Raw genomic sequence first — 24,673 nt, 5'->3', positions numbered from 1 at the left:
CCCTCTACCCCCCAAAAAAACCCTCACATGAAGGCCTACTCACTGAGCTCTCACCTTCTGGAGGCCCAGAATTTTCCAGACCATCAATTACTGGTTTCTTTATACCCAAGAGTTCAGTTCTCAGTTTATCCCTTTCCTGTTGCATTTCACTATGAGCTGCAAGGAGAAACCAGGTCACACTTTACACATGTAATTTGGAAATCTCTTCAGCTATGTATCCCAACTCTTGGCTTTTAAATTCTCTCTTCTGTCTAACATCAGTCCTTAATTTTTCCAAATCCTTCTACTTTAAAACAAGGACAATCCTTATGCTTCCTTCTACTTTGCAGTAACACAGGCATCATTTCTGTCTAAGCCCTTATCATTAGTATCTTTAGAGTCCGTATTTCTACCAACAGTCTCTTCAAAGCATTCTAGGCCTTTCTTATTAAACTCCTCACAGTTCTTCCAGAATCTTTCCCTTATTCATTTAAAAAACCATTCAACCATGTTTGCAAACCACAGCACCCTACTCCTCTGGTTCCAAAATGTGTTTGAGTTTGCTAATGCTGCCATAATGCATAATGCAACCAGAAAACGGTTGGCTTTTATAAATGGGATGTCCAAACTAAGATATCCAGAGAAAAATACCTTGACTCAAGAAAGATCAAAGACATCTAGAACAACTCTGTCAGCTGGGAAGGCATGTGGCTTATGTCTGCTGGTCCTTTGCTTTTAGTTTCAAACAGCTTCCCTGAGGGCATTTTCTTTCTACATCTCCAAATATCTGTGTCTAGGCCTCTGTTCTCTCTGTTGGCAATTTAAGCATCTCCAAAAGTCTGTGTCTGTGTTGCTTCTGAGCTTTCTCTAAAATGTTTACCCTTTTAAAGGACTCCAGTAAACTAATCCGAACACACCTTAAATGGGCAGTGTCACATCTCCATCCAGCCAAAAGGTCACACCCACAATTTAATGGATTACATCTCCATGGAAACAGTCTAGTCAAAGAGATCCCACCCACGATTGTTTGGGTCACATCTCCACAGAAACGACCTAATCTAAAGGTATTGCCCTAAACTATAGGTCTGCCTCCACAAGACTGGATTAGGAAAAAAGAACATTACTTTTAAACCAGCTTTTTTCAAACCATAACCATTTCAAAGCAGCACACAGAGTTTTCCTTTTTTGCTCATAAATAATGGTACATCCTACCATTGATGGTGTTTATAGATTCAATAAAATACATTAACTCATTTTGTGTCACTGGATGCCATGTTCTATGCTAGATTCTAAATAATTGGGGTGGATTGGCCTTTTTTTTGGTTATTATTAGGCTATTTCTCAGATATATCTTCCATAAAAGGAAAGCAAAATCCTAAGGAACAGAAATATATGGTGGAGAGGTATACAGTGATTAACTATTGCTAAGGATATCTTAATCTGGGTCTTGCTAGGGATCCAAAGAAGCATAGAAAAAAATCATAGTAACCAAGAACATGTGCTCTTGTCACTTTTGACTCTATTTAATTCTTTTACTCTTTTTTTTTCTTTGCCTCTTTTGTGACTGATTCTTCCTTATAAGTCCCCATCACCTTGTTGTTCTGGTTCTTCTGTCATTCTCCCAGCAACATCATATGTAACAAGACCTATGATAATGAAGAATTTCACTCTATGCATTGAAGGCTATGTTGATATGTGGTCAGAGGTCACCAAGTAGAGGACCAAGCAAATTCTGTAAACTCACCAGTAGCCTCCAGGGAGATGATTAGATGGAAGGATCTATTACCTGGATTTACCATAATGTACCTGCTGATTTGTTTGTATTCCTTATTACTAACTGCTTCTAAAATTAGGACTGAAACCATTGTTTTCTTTCTCTCCATACCCATTTCTCCATTCTTGGATCAGTTTATGTTCCCTGTTTTTCCAAAGTGGGGAAATCTCTGCCTCTAAAAAATATGTTTGTTATTCCAGATATGGACACAAATCAGCCAGCATAGGCTACTCAATAAAGAGTTGTTATTGTTAATATTATTATTCTATAAATGCTATGTCAAACATATATTGTATAACATATATACTATTAGTACATGCCATATTTTATTGTGTATAAATTAAGAATAGGTTATATAATCTATGATATATTGCTAACATTTTATTTTGGTATAGTTGTTAACTATAATACTTATTTTAATAAAAATGAAGTTGGTCTGCTTAGAAAAGAGTACATGGGCAATCATTTTGGTTTGCTACTCTATAACCATTGAAAGGATGTGTACAATTTGTTGAAAATACCTCAATCATTTCTGATTCAATGATTACTTGAAAAAATGATTTGGGGTAGACTGATGCCCTAGATGTTGTAAAAAATATTCTCAAAAAATCTGAAATTTGCTATAATTCAGAAATTAAGAGCATCTTTCTGAAAAGAGGCAATGTGGTCTAATTTAGTGGTTTTTGAATTATTTTATCTTGACTGCCTTAGTTTGCCAGGGCTGCTATAACAAATACCAAAGACTGGTTGGCTTAGACAAGAGGACTTTATTGTCTCACAATTTTGGAGACTAGAAGTCCAAAATTGAGGTATAGGCAGGATCATAGTTTCTTCAAAATCTGTAGTGTCCAGTGGTGGCTTGCCAGCACTGTAACTCTCTCTACCTCTGTCACATGGCCTTCTGTTTCCATCTTTCTTCTACAAACTCCACATCCAAATTTCCTCTGCTTATCAGGACTCCAGTCATCTTGGTTTAAGGCCCACCCTGATTCGGTTTGGTCTTATCTTAATAGGAACTTCAAAGAGCCTATTTACAAATGTATTCACATACAAAGGATGGACGTTAGGACTCAAACATGTCTTTGTGGGGGACAATAGTCAATTCACAACATTGACCTATGCATAGTAAGAAACGTTTTACCTGATGATCCAACATATACATACTATATATACATATAACTAAATAGTTAACAAAGCAATACCTAGTTCACTTGTTTAATAGATTTGATGCTTTCTAGTATTTTTTGAGTTATTCTACTTTATTTTTAAATGCTGTTTGTGCCCTACAGTTGGAAAAATACTGGACACTTTGTTATCTTTTGCCTCAAGATAAGGCTGTTACAGAACTTCTGGCTATTCTTATTTATTTCCTCTTTCAGTTAATTAACTCAGCCTTGATTTTGGTCTGTCTGTCTGTCTTTCTCCAGTCTGGCAATGATTCAAGCAAGACTGGTGTGAGGAAACATAACCTTGTACCAGTATTTCTCTGCCTCGCCTCATGTGCTCGCAGCAATCTTGGGCTCCTTGAGTCTCCCTGCTTGGATGTCTGCCTTGTTCATCTGCTCTTCTTTCTGGAGGTTATTATGTCTCTTTTTATCCCAGGACCTAAGGGTCAATGAGCAGCTTCTGAGCATCAGGTCATCTGAGTATTAAGTCATTCTCCTTTCCTATGTGGCTACTTAGCATCCTCACAAATCACCTCTCCTGGGCCTCCAGGCACCCTTCATTCCTCTAGATACATAGCTGATGAATTATAACCTACCTTGCCATTCCCTTATCATTGCATGTTTGGACCACGCTTAGTTTTTCCCAAAACAGAAAATTCTACAATTAAGAAAATGCATTTATTGGCTCTTACTTTTTGGTCTGGCTATTTCATTAGGAAAAATTGCCATAAATGTATATCAAATTTGATTAAATTAGGCACTTTTCTAAAGTTAAGAAATGAATAATTAAAACCTTCTTAAAGGCTGCTTACATATATATGCACATATGTGTAGATTTGTGTGTGTGTATTTTTACTGAAAAGAGCTTATATAATTCAGAAGTGGTTCCATAGCTCTTTACAATGAATTAAACGTGGTCATCTTCACCTCACCAGTAACCAAATTGCAGTCTTTGTGTACCATAAGACAAGTCCCCAGATAACCGTTATTTACCATCACAAGTTGCTTACCCTGGTTAATTATACATTATATGTATATACATATTCTAGTCACCTGTTTTACTACTAATTTACATAGCTTTTAATGCAAAGCTATGTTATATCTGTCGTGTCTTCACTCGGCTTAGCTCCTATACTTAGACTGTGACTTTCAATGCACAAAAATGGACAATTGAGCCAATTATTTGGATTGAGGTAGTTTTTTCAATTATTTGGTGTTTTAAAAACAAATGTCTTTTTACAAGATTACTCAGATAAACTTTTATTCCTATTCACAATGAAGAAGCATTCTGTGTGGTGTTCTGCAACTCTGGACATTAGTGTATAGTACTGTAATTCTTTTTCTGGTTTTATTTTAGAATTCACAAAGTCAGCAATCTCTTGTTTCCTATAGACTTCATGAGGATGCAAGAACAAGAGTGAAAGTGAGAGAGCAAGAAAGGAGGAGACACACTAATATAGGTTTAAACGGAGTGGCAAAGAATCCATTTATGGTGGTCTTCCTCCCATCCCCCAACCAAGTATTTAGTACTTGATGACATCATTACAAAGTCAGTCTGGGGCTGGCCATGGTGGCTCAGGAGGCAGACTTCTTGCCTGCTATGCCAGAGACCCGGATCGGTGCCTGCCTATGTAAAAAAAAAAGAGGGGGGTGGAAAAAGTCGATCTGATTCTCAGATTATAGGGGCTAAAATATCCAGAAATATCTTTTATTGTATTAATGAAACAATCAGATTCAAGGCATGGAAGCAGGCCTATTTCTGAATTATCCAGAAAGTAGTCACTTTCTGACTGCATATAACAGAGAAAAAGTACTAAAGGGAAGTTATATACAATGAAACCATTAAATGCTGATTTGCCACAAGGCAAGATGGTAATGCTTGAACATTATGAACTACAAAAACTGCACAAACACATTATATTTTAAACACTTCATCTATTTAACAAACTATGTACACACTTCAGCTAAATAAGATGAATTGAGATTCAAGAGGCAGCACCGTACTGGCAAATCTCGTCCTAAAGGCATCCATTAATATAAATCAACAGTAGCAATTTGGTTTGATCATTTATTTGCAAGAATCATTAAAGTTTATTAGCATAATTATTCCCTGTGGGATTTTGCGTCAAGGAAATGAAAAATGGCATTATCAATATTTAAAAGATAAGTGTGTAATCTTCAGAGTACTTAAATAGTCATCTGCAGGTGGTGTCCAGCTGCAGCAAATTAGATTAGATTTGGGCATTTTCTGAACGAAAGAAAAACGGTTTTGTTCTAATTGCTTTGTTTCATGAAGCAATACAATTTTGTAAATAATTTCCACTGTATAGTTACAACTTATAGTGGATACTTATTAACATGCCTTATTTTAGATGGGCAACTCTGATATATTGAACACTGTTATGTTGTAACTATTGGGAAACATTAATCAATATAATTCATCATTTATTATTAGGAAAGGCTCTTTTCCTTCATTAATCTTGACCTTTTAGTCTAAATCTTAGTCTAAATCTGTGGGTGATAAGCTATATTCTAAAGGGAAATGAACCAGAAAAATTTTCCCTAAAGCTGGGAGGGCATAAATCCTCTGTTAACAATGAAGTATCATTTATGATAGTAATAATTTACCACTGGAAGTAATCTTTAAACTTAATAATTGTTTTTCAAAAGCGTAATAATTTTTAGGCTAATTTTCCAGGTAAAATCAGTTAATTTTTGCTGTTGCTTACATTTGACTTTGATTTATGTGAACATTTAGTCCAAAAATCCCTTTCTCAGACAGGTATATAATCTTTCCGCAAAATTTAGGGGTAGACTGGGAACAAGGAGCCACAACTAAAATTCAGTTTGGAGCCAAAAGTCCTCAGTTAAAGAAGCAAAAAATAATTTAAAAATATGCATGTGTGCTTAAATAATTTGCAATGCACTTTGACATTTTGGCTGCTAAGAATGAACAAACTCTAACCTGTACTCTGCTGAGCCTGTTATACCCTGTTTTACCTTGGATCTGTTCCCATCTGCTACCTCCAACACAGGGAGCCCAACCCTTTGGAGAGATGGTTATGCCAAGAAGAGAACTCTGCAGCAGGCTACCTGCTTCAGTTCATCCCAGGCCAATTTATGCAGAGACCAAGAAGGGGCGATTTTTTCCCATTTCTCTTTTCTTTTCAGGCAGTAATGCCAATGAGTAGAGCAGGAGAGATGATGTTGATATGCAATCATGTGATAAATGACTTTAGAGACTTGCCCAGAGACAGAGAGGATAAAAAAGATCTGTAGCTTCCAGAGCTTCTTTCCAGACTCAAGTTAAGCTTTTAATTTGTGCTTCACTTTTTCCTCATGATCTCAGTTTTGGCTTCATAGATACCCTTCCCACACTCCTCCCCAGAATATCCTCTAAGGTGATGTGTTAACCAGATTGTGCATGGTCTTACCTCCAATCACGGTTTTCTACGTTGGTATGCGTTTTTCTTATTACAATTCCGTTACCATAAGAAGGGGGCCACTTTTCCAGGGCAACCCAGGTGCAGTATGAACACCCCTTGACTGCGAACTTCAACTCTACTTGGTCAGAATCCCATTTGGTTCTTGGCTTCCCTCATTCTTTTGGTTAAAAACGTGAAATTGTTCACAGTTAATCCTTTTAAAAACTTATTTTGTCTCTCTTATAATTTCCAGCTGACCTCTGATTTCCTGTTAGTTTATTTCTATTGACTAAATGTGATGCCTTCTCTTCTCCTACACAACAGAGCCTGTCTAAATTACCCTGTCTAAATATATAGCCAATCCTTAGAGGTGTGTGTGTGTATATATATATATATATATATATATATATATATATATATATTTTTTTTTTTTTTTTAAGCTATATTATAGTCAGGTCTCTGTGTTAGCCACATTTAGGTGAGTTTATACATTTTGTAATGCATTTAAACGACTGTTAATATCTGTCTGTAGTGTTATAAAATATTAATTGCATATTTTAAGAAGCAAATGGTATTGATATATTCATTTTAATTGCTTTACTAACATAGTGATGAGTGAAGTACTTTAAATGTTTGATTAATAAACTAATTTTTAAGTTACAAATATTTCCTTGCACAGATTAATATAGTTGCATAATTAGAAGTCCAATGTGCCAGTAATCTAATTTCAGGTGTTTTTTTTTTTTAATGCATGATAAAACTCACTTTTTCAAGTAACTGAACATTTAATGATGAGATTTGTATCCTGTTTGTCTTAGTTTCCTAGGGCTGCCATAACACAGTACCAAAAACAAAGTGACTTAGAAAAACAACACACCAAAATATAGAAATAAAAATAAAATAAAAAATGAAGGAAAACTAAGTGACTTGAAACAACAGAAATTTATTGTCTTAAAGTTCTGGAGACTAGAATTCTGAAATCTATAGGAAAGAATCCTTTCTGGACACTTCCCAGTGTCTGGTGCTTTGCTGACAATTCTTAGGCTTTAATCTTTGTTTCAGTCATTCCAAGGCCTTAACCCATGTTTCTCTGTCTTTTACTGCTCTGTACCCTTCTTACAAAGAAGCCAGTCCTATTGGATTACAGGCTACTCTAACCAGGTTTGGCCTCATCTTAACTAAACATCTTCAAAGATTCTATTTTCAAATAAGGTCACATTCATATGACCAGGAGTTAGGACTTGAACATGTCTTTTTGTGGGATGCAAATAAACCCTTAATGCTGTTGAGGGTTTGGTAACATCCATATTTATTGACCTGTGGGCATTTTGGGAAAATACCATTGACCTGACTTTATGCAACCAAAATAACCTGTCATTTGGCTGTCAGGCATTCAATTGGATCTTTTAGGCAGATAAGGAAAATGAAGAAACCATAATGCTTCCAGACTTCAGGGAAATCTTTTTGGGAAAATTCTTGCAGTAAATTCTAATAGAAATAATTGTAGCATACAAGAAAAAATTGATATACTGGTAGCCAGTCAAATGATCATACTCAAAGTTTGCTGGTCTGTTTCCACTGGGAGAAATATTCAAGTGGTGTAAATCAGGGCTTTCTGTTCTCTCAGTTCTATTTTACATTTTCCCCTCAGAAGTATTTGAAAATATAAAAGGCATGCTTAACCAATTTTTAAATGACTTGTGCTGGGAGGTACCAAATTATGAGGCACACATATTGCATTGGTATATAGAAGACAAAAATTAAGAATCAAAAATGTAACCCCCAAATTGATCTATGGGTTTAATGCAACCCTAGAATCTCAGCTGTCTTCTTTATAGAAATTGACAAGCTGATTCTGAAATCTGTATGGAATTGCAAGGAACTAGGATGGCCAAAACAATACTGAAAGAAATATTAACGAAGTAGAGCTGATGCGGTGGCTCTGTGGTCAAAGTGAACCAAGGTTCCTTCCATTTTTCTGCTCTGACATCCATAGCATGCGTTATCTCATGGACAAGATGGCTTCTGGAAGTTTCAGCCATCACATACTCTTATTAAATGCCTCTGGACAGATAGATCCACTCATATGTAGTCCCTCTGGCAGGAAGGAACAAAAAGCAGTTAAATTTTTTGTTGTTGTTGGCCAATATTTTATTAGTATAACTTTAGGGTTAAAATGTTCTTTGCGTGTCTGGTCTGGGAAGTCAGAAACATTTTGCTTCAGGCTATCAAATTCTTTTAGCTTAGATCTTTTTGTCTTTTTCTTCTTAACTTTTTTTATTGTATAGTATAACATATATACAAAGCAAAGAAATAAAAAGCAATAGTTTTCAAAGCACTCTTCAACAAGTAGTTACAGGACAGATCCCAGAGTTTATCATGGGCTGCCATACAAGCCTCTCATATTTTTCCTTCTAGCTACTCCAGAATATAGGAGGCTATGAGGTTAAATTTTGAAGAAGAAATCTAGAAAGGTAAATATATAAGCCTTTATAGGCCAAGTTAAAGATTTTGGACTTTCTTCAAAGTCAATAGGGAAAGAGCAAATATTTGTCATTAAGGAAAGTTTATTTAGCTTAGGAAGCCCCATAGCAGAAGGCCAGGTGCCAGGGTCTGCCAAACACTGAGACTGGACTGGGATAACAGAGAGCCTCCCTCTTCCCACCACTGGGTAACAGGCATAAACAATCTCTTGCTAGTGGTAGCAGCAAGAATGTAGGAAGAGATACCATTTAAAGGACAGGGAAAATGGCAAGGCTTAAAGTTAAGAGTGGATCAGGAATATTGAGAGAAGCCTTTTGGAAAACCAGGCTCCAACATAAGCAGAAGGTAAAACTGGAGAAATTTGAAGATTGTGGTGAACTGAAGATAACTATAGTGTGTTAGTTAGATTCAGTTGTCAACGTAAGAACCATGGAAGCTCGGGTCTGAAGCCAAGAAACCTCGGCCAGGAGAGTGCACCCACCCATATACATGGAGAGGGTGAGTTTACCCTGAAGGAGGAGGATGAGTCTCCCCTCTCATTGCAGTGGAAGAGTTGTGCAGCCTCGGGCCTTGGAAAAGGCATAGCACGCTTCTTGGGGGACTGGGAGAGCCTGGCTGCCACCATGTGGAGGGGTTGAGCGTGTGCCCCAGAAATGGCAGAGAGCCCAGGGGTGGCCCTGATGCCTGGAGAGAGTGGAGCCCAGAGGTGGTCTCCTCGATGTTCCCCGAGGTTGATTTGGAAAGAGGCGGGCCACTGCATATGCCCTTGGAAGGGGTGGGACTGCCACTTTCTAAAGCCGAAGGATAAATGACTTTCAGACTTTGAGATCCCATGGTGCTTGCCCTGCAGGTTTTACATCTGTGTTTCTTCCAATTTCTCCCTATGGAAATGACAATCTATATCCTGTGAATATCCTCCTTTGCATCTTGGCACCAGACAACTTGTTTTGAGATTCACAGGTCCACAGTAAGAACAGAATTTTTTGCCTCTGTTTAAGGTGATGCTTGAAGTTACCAAGCTGACAAGGGGTGGACATGTGTTAGTTAGATTCAGTTGTCAACTTCGCCAGGTGAGCATACCTAGTCTTGTTGCTGCGGACATAAGCCAACGGTATGTGAACCTCATCTGTTGCCAGTTACATCTGCAGTCAGCTAGGAGGCGTGTCTGCTGCAATGAGTGACGTTTGACTTAACTGGCTGGTGCTTAAATGAGAGATTGCAACGTAGCACAGCTAAGCAGCTCGGCATTCCTCATCTCAGCACTTGCAGCTCAGCCCAGGCCTTTGGAGATGCAGAAAAAAGTCACCCCGAGTAAAGTTGTTGGAACCCAGGGGCCTGGACAGAAGACCAGCAGAGACCATCTTGTGCCTTCCACGTAAGAAAGAACCTCAGTGGAAAGTTAGCTGCCTTTCCTCTGAAGAACCAACAAAATAAATCCCCTTTTATTAAAAGCCAATCCGTCTCTGGTGTGTTGCATTCCGGCAGCTAGCAAACCAGAACAGATAGCCACAACAAAGCCTAAATCCAGGTCAAGTCTTCACTACATTGACTCAATGTCCTACACTAATGGTCTAAGAAGAAGAGGTGGGCTCACTTCCGGGCGTAATTAAGATTGATCTCGTCTCATTGTTGCCATGAGATTTTTCTCAGTCTCATAGCAACAATGAAGCCCCAATCCAGCTCCACGCCTCATGACATTTATCAAAAAACTTACATGAGTGATCTAGCGGATTAAGAGATATACTCACTTCCAAGCATAAATGAGATTTATCTTTCTCTCCAGCATTCAATAAAAAATTATAAGACACACATATAATCCCAAGAAAAAGCAATGTAAATGGTGTAAAAAATTAATAGTACACTTGACAATCAATAGGACAAAATTCAAATATTACCTACATGGTAAAATGACGAGATACAAAATTTTAAATACCATGATTAATATATTAAAAATGCTCATGGCTCAACAACAAAAAGTCAAACAACACAACTAGAAAAAGGGCAAAAGACTTGAATAGACATCTCTCCAAAGAAGATATCCAAATGGTCAAAAAGCACCTGAAAAGATGTTCAATATCATTAGCTATTAGGAAAATGCAAATAAAAACCATATTGAGGTACCTTTTCATACCTACTAGGATGGCTAATATGTAAAAATCCAGGAAATTCTAAGTATTGAAGATGATGTGGAAAAATAGAAACAGTTATTCCTTGATGGTGGGAATGTAAAACGGTGCAGCCATTGTGGAAAAAAGCTTGGCAGTTCCTCAGAAAGCTAAGTATAGAATTACCATGTGGCATGGCAGCCCCACCTTTTGGTATATATCCAAAAGAACCTGAAAGCAAGGATTCAAACAGATATTTGTACACCAATGTTCATAGCACCATTATTCACACTAGCCAAAAGATAGCACCACAACTGCCCATCAATAGATAAGTGGATAAGTAAAATGTAGTATATAGACATACAAGAGAATATTGTTCAACTATAAAAAGGTATGGAGTTCCGATATATGCGACAACATAGATGAACCTTGTGGGAAGAATCAGGTTGTGTGAAATAAGCCAGATACAAAAGGACAAATAGCTGTTGTTCTAGTTTGCTAGCTGCTGGAATGCAATATACCAGAAACGGAATGGCTTTTAAAAGGGAGAATTTAATGAGTTGCAAGTTTACAGTTCTAAGGCCGAGAAAATGTCCCAGTTCAAACAAGTCTATAGAAATGTCCAATCAAAGGCATCCAGGGAAAAGATACCTTGGTTCAAGAAGGCCGATGAAGTTCAGGGTCTCTCTCTCAAGTGAGACGGCACATGGCAAACACAGTCAGAGATTCTCTCTTGGCTGGAAGGGCACATGGCGAATACAACGTCATCTGCTAGCTTTCTCTCCTGGCTTCCTATTTCATGAAGCTCCCCGGGAGGTGTCTTCCTTCTTCATCTCCAAAGGTTGCTGGCTTGGGGACTCTCTGCATCTCATGGCTTCATCGTTCTGCTCTCTCTGAGTCTCTCTGAATCTCCAAAATGTTTCCTCTTTTATAGGACTTCAGAAACTAATCAAAACCCACTCAAATGGGTGGGGACATGTCATCCCCTAATCCAGTTTAACAACCATTCTTAACTAAATCACATCAACCAGGGAGATGATCTCATTACAGTTTCAAATATACAGTATTGAATAAAGATTATTCTACCTTTTAGAAATGGGATTTATATCAAAACATGGCTTTTCTTAGGGGGCATACTTCCTTTCAAACCAGCACAGCTGTTTACCTCACTGATATGAAATAATTAGAATAAGCAAATTCCTACAGTCAGAAACCAGGATATAGGTTACCAGGGGCGTCAGAGGGGTATGATGAGTTACTGCTTAAGTTGTACAGAATTTCTATTCAGGTTGATGGAAAAGTTTTGGTAATGTATGACAGTGATGGTAGCACAACATTATGAATGTAATTGATAGTACTGAACTATATAGTTGAATGTAGTTGAAAGGGTGAAATTGTAGGTCATATATATGTTACTAGAATAAAAATTAAAACAAGCAAGCAAACAAAAAAAATCCCATAGGACTGTACAACATAGTGAATTCTAATGAAAACCATGAAGTATAATTAATAGTAGAATTTTTTTAATGTTCTTTTTTGAATTTTAGCAAATGAACTACACACACATGATATTCCTGCAAACCTACAACTTTTCTAATTAAAAATTTTTAAAAGACTCTAGTGGAAAAGTTAGACAGCATACATGAAAATATGGATAATTTTAGTTCAGAAGATGGCAAGTAAAAAAGGTCTAATGAAAATGTTAGATAAAAGACAAAACAGTAATGGACATGAAGAATACCTTTGATGGGCCCATTCAAAGACCAGACACAACTGAGAAAAAGTATCAATGAATTTGAAAGTATATCAAGAGAAATTACCCAAAATGAAACACAAAGAGGAAAGATTATAGAAAAAAGAAGAGAACAGAATATTCAAGTGCTTTGAGGCAATATCAACACTCTAACACACTTAGGAATCTATGTACTGTGGATTTATAGCATATGTAAAAATAAAATATAACAATAGCACAAAATATGGGATGAAGGAATTGGAAATATTTTGTTATAAGATGTACACATGACACATGAAGCAGAATTATAGTATTTGAATATTTAAATTTGTATATTGTAAATCCTAGGGTAACCTCTGAAAAACTAAGGAAGCATGTATAATAATCCAATAGTGAAAATAAAACGGCATAAAAATACTCAAAAAGAAAACATAAAAAGAGAAGAAAATAACAAACAGATGCAACGACCATTAAAAAATAATCTAGAAAAATTATAGATTTTAATTCATTCATCTTAATTACATCAGATATAAATGATCTAAATATTCCAATTGAAAGACAACTGAATGCTGTCTGTTTGAATAGATAGGTTCAAAGTAAATGCATGGAGGAATATATACCATATGTGGCAGTTTGAAGTTGTTTGTACCCCCAGCTGTATGAATGGAACTACTGTCAATCTGGACTAAAAGGGACAAAAAAGGGACAGAGTAAAGAAAAAAATCACTTCAAGGGCAGGACCATGGAATGGTCTGGAATGAAGACATCTTCTTGGGCCAAGAGTGTGGGCATCATCTTGATTTGGATATTTTCATGGCCTCAAAACTGTAAGCTAATAAATTACCATTGTTCAAGATGAACCATTTTGTGGTATTTGCTTTAAACATCTTAGAAAACCAAAACACCATAAAAATACTAATAAAAGAATGCTGAAATAGCTACATTATTATCAAACAGACATAAGAACAACGAAAATCATCAGGGATAAAAATGGTCATTTGAAAATAATACATGCATAATAATATATATTATGCCAAGACATAATAATCCTAAAGGTATTTATACCTAACAATAGAAATTTAATGCAAATGGAGCAAAAAATGATACAACTGAAAGGAGAAATAAGCAAATCCACAATTATATTTGTCTTCAACACATTTCTCTTAGTAATTGATAAAGTAAACAGACAAAAGACTGCAAAAATATAGATTACCTGAACAAGATTCTCAATCAGATTGAATTCATTGACATTAATAGAACATTCTACTCAACGTCAGGATGCACAATTTTTTCAATGCATATGGAGCCTTCACCAGGATAAACTATATTCTGGACAATAAAATAAATGTCAAGAAATTTAAAAGATTTGAAATCCATATCAATTATATTCTCTGTGGCCAAAATGGAATGAAACTAGGAATAAATAACCAAAAGATTGGTATCAGATAATCTGAAATATTTGGAAAAACCAAAACACTTCCAAATAACCTGAGTCAATGAAGAAAGTCAAAATGGAAATAAACAATATTTTGAATTGAGTGAATGTAAAAGCATAATGTATCAAAATATATGGGAGGCCACTAAAGTGGGTCTAAGAAATAAATTTATAATATGTGTTTGTATTTTAAAAGAAAAAATGATCTAGGCTATACTTAAGAAAACTAGAAAAGGAAGAGAAAATTAAACCCAAAGCAAACAGAAAGAAGGAAATGATAATGGTAAGAGGAGAAATTAATATTGTTGGAGAATGTTCCTTCTTCAAAAATAATTTCTGTCAGAACATTCTCCTAGGTGTATAACAGTAATATAACTTCATTCATATTGTTCATTTAATAGATATTTATTTATCACCTATTATATATCAGGTATTATTTTAAGTTCTTGGGATTCATCAGTGTTCAAAACAGACAAAAATGTCTGGTGACAGTTTAGTCAACAAATTTTAATTGGTGGCTACTTTATGAGAAGCTGTACAGGAGCAATATTTTTTGTAGAGATTCTGTGGAGGTTGCTAGGCTAACAGGATTCAATGTACATAGCATTTGCATTCTGCATTCTTATTTCAAATGTTTTTCATTGTGAACACCCTGTACTCAATTTTACTTTTATGGCAACTGAATTTATAATGAGACCCTCAAATGACAGAGATGCTGACAATAAACCCCAACCTGTAGTTACCCTTCTCATGTAGGAAAATAAGGAATATGAGTCTAAGGTGAGATGCAAAAGACCAATAGAATTATCTCTTTACTATTAATTTCTTTGCATTCCACTTTGGGATCTTCAGTTGTGTCCAGCCTACTGATAAGCCCATTAAAGGCATTCTTCATATTTGTTACAGTATTTTTTATTTCTAGAACTTGCTCTTGATTATTTCTTAGTTTCCATCTCTCTGCTTACATTACCCATCTGTTCTCACATATTCTCTGCTTCTTCCGTTAGAACCCTTGACATAGTAATCATAGTTATTTAAAATTTCTGGTTGATAATCCCTAAATTTGTGTCAAATCTAGGTCTGGTTCTGATACTTGCTTTGCCTGTTCAAATTGCGTTTTTTTTTTTTCTTGTTTTTTTAGCATGCCTTGTAGTTCTGTGTTGAAAGTAGGACATGATGTGTTGGGTAATAGGAACTGGTCAAATAGTCCTTTAGTGTAGAGTTTATATTATCTGGCTAAGAGTTGAACTGTGTTTAATGTTTGTTGTAGCTGTAGGTGCCAAATTCTTCTAGTGTTTTTGTATTTGTCTCCCCTGTTGTCTTTGTATTTCTCTAGGAATTCCTCATTAGATAGTGTCATGGTTTGAGGCTGTATGTACCCCAGACATTAGAGCTAATCTATTCCTGTGGGTATAGACCTATTGTGGATGGGAATTAAGATCAGGTTATTTCAGTTGGGGCATGCCCCAGGTAGGTCTTAATCCTTTTACTGGAGTTCTGTATAAGAGGAGGAAAGACAGGGAGAAACACATAGAAGTCAGTGAAAAGGACTCAGAAGCTCAGAAAGAAAGCTGCAGATGGAGGGGCCAGAAGCTGAAAGCAATGAAACCCAGGAAAGAGACCATCAGATATTACCATGTGCCTGGACCATCTGATAGAGGCACCCAAGATTACTTGGTAGCTGGTCTTCAGGGAGAAAGCATTGCTTGTTGACACCTTGATATGGACATTTTCATGGCGTCAAAACTGTAAGCATGTGAGTTACTAAATCTCCATCGTAAGAACCAATCCTTTTTATTGTATCTGCATACAATATCAAAGCAAATACCAGTATAGTGATTCAGCAGTCATACTCATTTAATAAATCCTATCTTCTGTTACAACTCCTCCTTCTCCTAATCATTAGGGGGTATTTGGGCTATGCCTATTCTAACTTTTTCTTGTTGGAAAGAGATGTTGATAATATGGGATAGGGGGATAGAACTAGTTGATGTTTTTGGAGAGGCTGCCCTTCTGGATTTCGGGACTTATTTAGCCTAGGAACCGATCTGGAGGTTGTAGGTTTCTGGAAAGTAATCTTAGGGTGTGAAACTTTTGTAGAATCTCAGATAGTGCTGAGGTGTTCTTTAGGGTTGGCAGGAATGGTTTTGGTTGAGGTTTGGAAAACCCTTGTAATTAGTAGTATCTAGCTGAAGCTAGCCTAAGAGTAGCATGCAGAATAGCCTCTTAATTCTATTTGAATTCTCTTATTTTGTTACATTTCTTTCCCTCCTTTTGGTCAGGAAGGCATTGTTGATACCACGGAGCCAGGACCAGGCTCATCCCTGGGAATCATATCCCATGCTCCCAGGGAGACTTTTGCCCCTGAATGTCATGTGCTATGTAGCAGGAAGAGTAATGATTTTAATTGAAGATTTGGGCTTAGAGAGAGAGAGAGAGAGAGAGAAGGCCATGTTCTTTTAATCCATTACTGTGGGTGAAGACCTGTTGTTTCTGGGATCTTTTGGTTAGGTTATTTCAATGGAATCCTTTTAGTCTATTCTTTTATGAGAGGATAAGACACACACAGAAGCCAAGAGATGAAGCCCAGAGAGCTCAGAGAAGCTCCAAAAAGGTGAGAGAAAAGGACACACCCACAGAAGGTCAGAGAGGAAGCCACTGAAACCAGAAGCTGAAAGCAAAGAAATCTGGGAGCAAAAGACCAGCAGATGCCAACCATGTGCCTTTCCGTAGACAGAGTTTCCTGGAAGCCAGCAGCCTGACTTCAGAGTCCAGGTATTATCCTGCTGATTGCCTTGAGTTGGACATTTTCACTGTCTAAAAACTGTAAATTGCAAGTTAATAAGTCCCCATTGTAAAAGCCAATCAATTTCTGGTATATTGCATTTAGTCAGCCTTAGCAAACCAAAACATTCCACCTGCCAGTACCAAGAGAGGATCTTCCTTGGTTCTTCACTGTGAGAACCTGGTGAAATTCTAGGTGGTAAAACCCATAAAAGTGTGGGGATACCCTAAGACTTTTGTGGAGAGCCCCTAAAGCAGCAGCCTCGAGGAGTTACTTACTCTCACATTAGTCCACACTCAGTCTCCAGCAATTTATCAAAATTACCATTTAAACGTTCCTATTAGTCTGTGTGCAGCACCTTCTACTTTAGGTAATAGATTTCAGCTGGGACTCTCCAGGTCCACCTGTCTCTACGGATTTTGGGCCTGTGATCTCAGTTCTCTAATGGGTCTAAGAAAGTTGTTGATTTTCAGTTTGTACAGCTATTAATCTCTAAGCAGACAGACTGCTACATAAGGTGGACTTCAAAGTATAATTAACACAAACTGAGTCAAGTTCTGCTGCTCACTCCCTTTTCTTTTTAAATTTAGTTTTAACCAACTTCTCTATTAACTCTAAATAAAGTATTTTGACTAATTTCTCTGATCTATACCTCTTCTTAAATTTTTACATTTAAAATGGACTTCAGTGTTTCAGCTGCCGATAACATCTTGTACATCATCTACTTGTTCTCTCATTGATACCAAGGCTATATATTTTGTAGCAGAAATAAGATCCATACGGCCTATATACTTTATTACCAAAGTTTACCAACGTTTTCTGTGGGAGTAAGGTCCCTCACAGTATGCCAGCAAATGGGACAGCGACTCGGGCTAAGGACTCAGCGCCTGCTGAGGATGAAGCCAGTCATCAACCCTTGCAAAAAGGCATTGAGGACACAGGATGCTCCATGCGAGGAAATTCTCTTCGGCTCCACGTACTAACCAAGAGTTTGTGCAGTTCTCTGTAAACAGTTTCCACACACCTCAACTTGGCTCCCAAACCCACTCAAATTCCAGAGTTCAGCCCTTCAGGTAATTTTGGGCTCCTTAACAGACTGCAACGAGACTGTGAAGGACCTACGATCTGAACTTCCCGCCTGTCCGATTTATACCTATAGAAGTGGCTGCTCTGCCAGGCTGCCAAGAAGCCTTGAGCCGATTGGATCTTGCTGCACCCAATGGGAGGCCGAACCCTGCGCGGGTGGGCTGGGCCCGCAGTGACGCAGCGACGCAGCGACCGTTGCTGGGACACCGCGTAAACACCTGAGCGTGCCGAGCTGGAACTGCCCCGCGGCCCCGTGGCTCGGCTGGTGATTTTGTTTGCTGCGGGAGCCCATTGAAGCGTTTTTCATCAACTAAGATGGTGAGCCGTTTGGGGGACCCGGAACGACTGCTTATTTATTAATTTAATTATAGTTAGGCCCTCCTACTTCTAAAAAAGCTTTTGAAGTGCTTAATCTGAGAATTAAGTTGCTTGCTTTCCGAGGCCTCAGGAGCTATTTATTATTTTTGTGATGTCTTCCACCATCTCTGTACTTTCGCCACGCAGTTTGAGAGATATCTTTAAATCAGCTGGATGAAATCTTGATTCCTTTATTTCTTGAAATTTGGGGAAAGATGAAGAACCTCCGAACGAAATGAGTGGAAATAAAAATCTTGGCAAGAGTGAATGGAGGGAGTACCAGCTGGTTGACCCATTGAATTGATATTAGTAAAATCTGACCAGCATCAGAATGCCACTTTATTGCTGGGAGCTGGGGGTGAGATGAGGAATGGTGAAATTCCCAGGGTGGTTGGAGAGAGCTGAATCTCTAGAACTAGACTGTCTTTGAATCCTAGTACTGCTTTCTGTAATAGCTGCTTTTTACTTTTCATCCCTCGACTATAAAATAGGGAATAATAATAGTACCTACTTCTTAGGATTGTTTGTAATAGTTAATGAATTAATACAAGCAAAGCTCCTCAGTGCCTGGCACAGGATAAGCACTCAATTTTCTTTTTTCTTTTACATAAATATATGACTATAGTCCTCTACCACATTTACTCTTTTATTATGGTATTCATATGTAAATTTAGGAAGGAAGCCAAAGGTCGTTCGTTTATTAATTTCCTAAATTTGTATCATTTGTTATTGGGGTTTATATCAATATATTTTAAAATGACAGATTTTGGAATATTAAAGTATGCATACTTATTTTATTTTATTTTACATTCTAGACTTCCAAAAGGACACATTTGAGCTTTAGTGAAAGGCATCAGAAATTAGTAGATGAAAACTACTTAAAAAAATTGCATGTCCAGGCACTAAAAAAGATAGAGAATCAAATTAGGGACCTGAGAGTGAAGAATGAAAATGATGACCGTGTTGAACGCAAGAGATTCCTCCGATTATTACAGAATGAACAGTTTGAGCTGGATATGGAAGAAGCCATTCAAAAGGTACATTTTAATATTCATTATATTACATAATTTTTTCCCCCATTTTCTCCTTGAAAACGATGAATGTGAACTGCTAACACTGGAATTGAGTGGAGATACAATAGCATCAGGTAAAGGATGTCTCACTGTGAGTCAGCCTGGTGTAGTAGTAAAGGACTCGGTTTCTGGAGTTAGACTGCATGTCTTTTGATTCGTAGTACTACTGTTTGTTAGCTGTACAACTGTGGGTAAGTTGCTTTTTCTTTTTATGCCTCAGCTATAAAATGGGAAATAATAATAGTACTTATTATGTATTCAATAATATTTTTGATTTTTGAAATACTGCCTCAAATAATTGTTATATATATAATTATATATAGATATATATTCTGAAATATGCAAATAAGTTTTCAGTGGGAATTTCTAAATGTTTTAAGTGATCAGTAGAGTAGGAAAAGGGAAACAGATGAGAAAGCAAATCAGATTTATGAGAGAAATGAGTTCTCATAAATGTTCTTATATATTTTGTTATTGAAAAAAATTCTTTTTAAGTTTATTAGAGTAGTTGTACAGAAATATGATGTACAAAAGAGTTCTCATATATCCCCCCCCCCACGATTTTCTCTATTATTAACATTTTGCATTAGTGTGGTACCTTTGTTCAATTCACGAAACATTATTATTATAATTATGCTGTTAACTTTAGCATACTGTTTACATTTTGTGGGACAGTTGTATGGTTTCACATGCATGTGTGTGTTAACTTATATGCAACCTAAGTTTTCCTTCCCCCCCTGTTCTAGTTTGCTAGCTGCCGGAATGCAATACACCAGAAATGGAATGGCTTTTAAAAGGGGTGATTTAATGAGTTGCTAGTTTACAGTTCTAAGGCCGAGAAAATGTCCCAATTACAACAAGGCTATAGTAATGTCCAATCAAAGGCATCCAGGGGAAGATACCTTGGTTCAAGAAGGCCGATGAAGTTCAGGGTTTCTCTCTCAAGTGAGATGGCACATGGCAAACACAGTCAGGGCTTCTCTCTCAGCTGGAAGGGCACATGGCAAAACGGCGTCATCTGCTAGCTTTCTCTCCTGGCTTCCTATTTCATGAAGCTCCCCGGGAGGTATTTTCCTTCTTCATCTCCAAAGGTCACTGGCTGGTGGACTCTCTGCTTCGTGGTGCTGCAGCATTCTCTGCCCTCTCTGAGTCTCTCATTCTCCAAAATGTTTCCTCTTTTATAGGACTTCAGAAACTAATCAAGACTCACTCAAATGGGTGGAGACATGTCATCCCCTAATCCAGTTTAACAACCATTCTTAACTAAATCACATCAACCAGGGAGATGATCTCATTACAGTTTCAAACATACAGTATTGAATAGAGATTATTCTACCTTTATGAGATGGGATTTATATTAAAACATGGCTTTTCTTAGGGGGCATACTTCCTTTCAAACCAGCACACCCCCCTTTTCCAATATACAATTCAGTAGTGTTAATTATATACACCAAGTTATGCTCCCATTCCCATCGCCCATTGCCAAACTTTTCCATCACTCCAAACAGAAAGTTCATATCAAGCAAATATCAACTTTCCCTCTCCCCTCTTGGTAGCCCATACTCTAGTTTCTGATTTCATGAATATGCTCATCCTGCTTATTCTTACTTCAGTATTTTTTGAGTGCCTGATGTATGTTCATCATTTTGAGGGATGTTGTGGGAATAGTAAAAGCAAGTTTTAAAAGTCCAGTTTTTATGTGTTCCAAATTCCAAGTGCTAGTCTTTAACCCTGAGCAAACAGATCCTAAGGCTTATGTATTTTTTCCCTATTTGTTTTATAATTATTTTTCCTTAATTTTTAAGAAAATTCTAGATATCATATTGACTCTCTTGTGTAAACTTCAGTATGCATCATAGAAAATATGGATGTTTACTTACATAGTAGTACCATAATGCTGTTATCTCACCTAAGAAAATTATGAATAAATTCTGGATATCATTTAATACCATTCCATAATAACTTAATAATGTCCTCTGAAACATGAAAGTTTTTAATTTCGATGAAGTCCAATTTTTCTCTTGCTGCTTGTGCTTTTGGTGTCAAATCCAATAATCTATTACCTACAATAAGGACCGCAAGATTTTCCTCTATTTCTTCTAAGGATTTTATGAATTTAGCTCTAAGATTGAAGTCATTAATCCATTTTGGGTTAATATTGTATATGGTGTGAGGTAGGGGTCCATTTTCATTCTTTTTTTGAACTTTTTAAATTGTGAAATATAACATATACAAAGAAAAGAAAGAAAAAGCAATAATTTTCAAGTTACACTTCAACAAGTAGTTACAGAACAGATTTCAGAATTGATTATGAATTACCATTCCCGTCTTTCAAATTTTTCCTTCTAGCTGTTCCAAAACACTTGAGGCTAGAAGAAATATCAGTATAATGATTCATCAGTCATACTCATTTGTTAAATCCTGTTTTCTGTTATAACTTCTCCTTCTCCTCTGATTCTTCTCCCAGTCTATAGGGATCTTTAGGCAATGCCTGTTCTCACTTTATGTTGAGAAGGAGTGTCAACACTAAAGGAAAGGGGTTTATAATTAGTTGATGGTCTTCAACATCTGGTCCCTCTGGGTTTCAGGATTTATCTAGGAACCCTTTAGAAATTATGGGTTCCAGGAAAGCAAACTTAGTGCATAAAATTTTTATAGAGTCTCTGTTCTAGCCCTTGGTGTTCTTAAGAGTTAACAGGAGTGACTTTTTCTGGGGTTTAGCAAACCATGGCAATTAGCACTGTCAAACTGAAGTTTGCCTAAAAGTAGCCTCCAGAATAGCCTCTTGACTTTATTTAGTCTGTCTTAGTTATTGATGCCTTATTTTATTGCACTTCTTTTCCCCCTTTTGGTCAGGAAGGCATTATTGATCCCATGGTGCCAGGGCCAGAATCATTCCCAGGAGTCATGTCCCACATTATCAGGGAGACCTTCACGAACCCTGAGAGTCATGCCCCATGTAGGGGGGAAGGTAATGATTTTCCTTGCAGAGTTGGGCTTAGAGAGAGAGTGGACACATCTGAGCAACAAAACAGGTTTCCTGGAAGCAACTCTTAGGCCTTGTTATAAGTAGTCTTAGCTTCACTACAGAAATAAGATTCATAAGGGCAAGCCTCAAAATCAAGGGCTTGGTCTATTTTCTTAGGAGCCCCCAATGTTTGAGCAGGTACCCCAGGTTTCCCAGATGGGGAAGTTTAATAGTTCCATTTTTTTTTCCTTCAAACCCTCAACTTTCAATTATCAGCCCCCATAGTCTGAGATATATTTGAGTATTACATTAAGCTATACAGAATTATAAGTCCTTGTTTCTGTTCTGTGTCCAGGAGTTGTTTAAATTAGCTATCTAGACAGGTTGACTTAGAATTGTGTGTTACAGAAAATTTACGTTCTAGACATAATAAACCTTTCAGCCTTTGGTCTCATATAGTAGGTGAAGATCTAGAGTACATACACTATCATCTTTTACCCATATTCTGATTTACCTTAGTCCCAGCCAGATTGGCTTCATTTTTATCTCTAATTGAGGCCTGATCTCTTTTTCATTTACTTTAACTGTTATTGTATATAGCTATGCTCACTTTCAGGGCTGTAGCACTCCATTTTTGGGTCTTAGATGTCATAGAGTTACTGAAAGTCCCAGGGAGATACATGCTGATACACATATAGCTCACTGTCTTAGGATCTAGAAATATGCTTTAAGTTTCTACTCAGTGTGGCTGTTATAAGGGCTTGCAATTTTGGCTGCAATTTTCTTATAAGACTTTTCTGAACGAGACCTTAGCATGTTTGTTCTTTTGTTTCTGGCTTATTTTGCTCAACACATTGTCCCCAAGGTTATTCCGTTCATTGTGTAACTCTTGATGTCCTTCCTTTTTGTAGCTGCACCATATTCCATCATATAAATGTATTGGTGTGCCATTCTGCCTCTCAGTCATTGTTCCCTTCAGCTCCTTCCATCTGGTGGGCATCATAGATAATGTGCGTAATAAACAAGCCATGCCTTACAGTGTCCTCACCGGTTTTATGATCAGCAGTACTCTGAATTTTAGACAGTTTTCATTGGTCTATAGAGACAGACCGACATACAGCCTCACCAAATACCAAATCAAAACTACTCTTTATCACTTGTCCCTACCCCCCAATTAGTTGGTAGTACTGGGGTACTGTTGATGACTTCCTGTTAACTATTGGCCATGGCATGCATTTTTAGTTTTCCCCCTGTATTAGCTAGGGTTCTCTAGAGAAACAGAATCAGCAGGAGATATAAAATTTATAAAAGTGTCTCACATAACCGTGGGAATGTAGAGTCCAAGGTCTGCAGGGCAGGTCGCAAGCTGGTAACCCGACGAAGGTCCTCAACGAACTCTCATGAGAGACTGGCTGGGCAGCCGTGGGAGTGGAAGAGTCCAAAATCCGTAGGACAGGCTGTGAAGCTGGCGACTCCAATGAAGGGTCAGGATGTACTCCACAGGAGAAGCTTGCTAGCTTAAGTAAGAAGAGTGACTGTCTCTTCTGAATTCTTCTTAACAGGTTTTCAGTGATCAGATTGTGTCACTCATTGTGGAAGACACTCCCCTTAGCTGATTACATATGCAGTCAGCTGTGGGTACAGCCAACATATCATGATTTAAGTTCATGAAATGTCCTCACAGCAACAGATAGGCCAGCACTTACCCAACTAGACAATTGGGGACCACAACCTGGCCAAATTGACACATGAACCTCACTATGACACCCCCTATACCCCTCTGTTCTAGTTTGCTAGGTGCCGGAACGCACCAGAGATGGATTGGCTTTTAATAAAAGAGGATTTATTTTGTTAATTCTTCAGAGGAAAGGCAGCTAACTTTCCACTGAGGTTCTTTCTTACGTGGAAGGCACAGGATGGTCTCTGCTGGTCCTCTCTCCGGGCCCCTGGGTTCCAACAACTTTCCCCAGGGTGACTTCTTTCTCCTTTTCCAAGGCCTGGGCTGAGCTGCTTAGGCTGTGCTACATTGCACTCTCTCATTTAAGCGTCAGCCAGTTAAGTCAGATGTCACTTATTGCAGCACACACGCCTCCTAGCTGACTGCAGATGTAATTAGCAACAGATGAGGTTCACATACCCACTGGCTTATGTCCGCAGCAACAAGACTAGGTATGCTCACCTGGCCAAGTTGACAACTGAATCTAACTAACACACCCTCTACCATTGACGCTTTGTCCAATATCAAACCTTTGAAATAGTACATGAGACAATTTATAATTGTAGATTTTATCAGTGAGATACATG

At 37.5% G+C, this 24,673-nt stretch overlaps 1 protein-coding gene across 3 annotated transcripts in view; it reads left to right on the top strand.

The window, feature by feature from the left end:
* Positions 1-18,156: 18,156 nt before the first annotated feature.
* Positions 18,157-24,673, top strand: part of MNS1 (meiosis specific nuclear structural 1) — a 106,790-nt gene continuing 100,273 nt past the window's right edge. For 2 of the 3 annotated variants that reach the window (XM_077128009.1, XM_077128010.1), the window contains exons 1-2: positions 18,157-18,289; positions 19,144-19,365. In XM_077128009.1, coding sequence (XP_076984124.1) covers positions 18,287-18,289; positions 19,144-19,365 — 225 coding nt within the window. In that variant the 5' untranslated portion in view covers positions 18,157-18,286. Of the gene's footprint in view, positions 18,290-19,143; positions 19,366-24,673 lie in introns of those variants that run through there. The other variant, XM_077128011.1, reaches the window with a different exon arrangement.

The sequence above is a fragment of the Tamandua tetradactyla genome, chromosome 14, assembly GCF_023851605.1.
Source record: "Tamandua tetradactyla isolate mTamTet1 chromosome 14, mTamTet1.pri, whole genome shotgun sequence".
NCBI lineage: Eukaryota > Metazoa > Chordata > Mammalia > Pilosa > Myrmecophagidae > Tamandua > Tamandua tetradactyla.
This window is presented reverse-complemented; position numbering and strand designations above follow the sequence as displayed.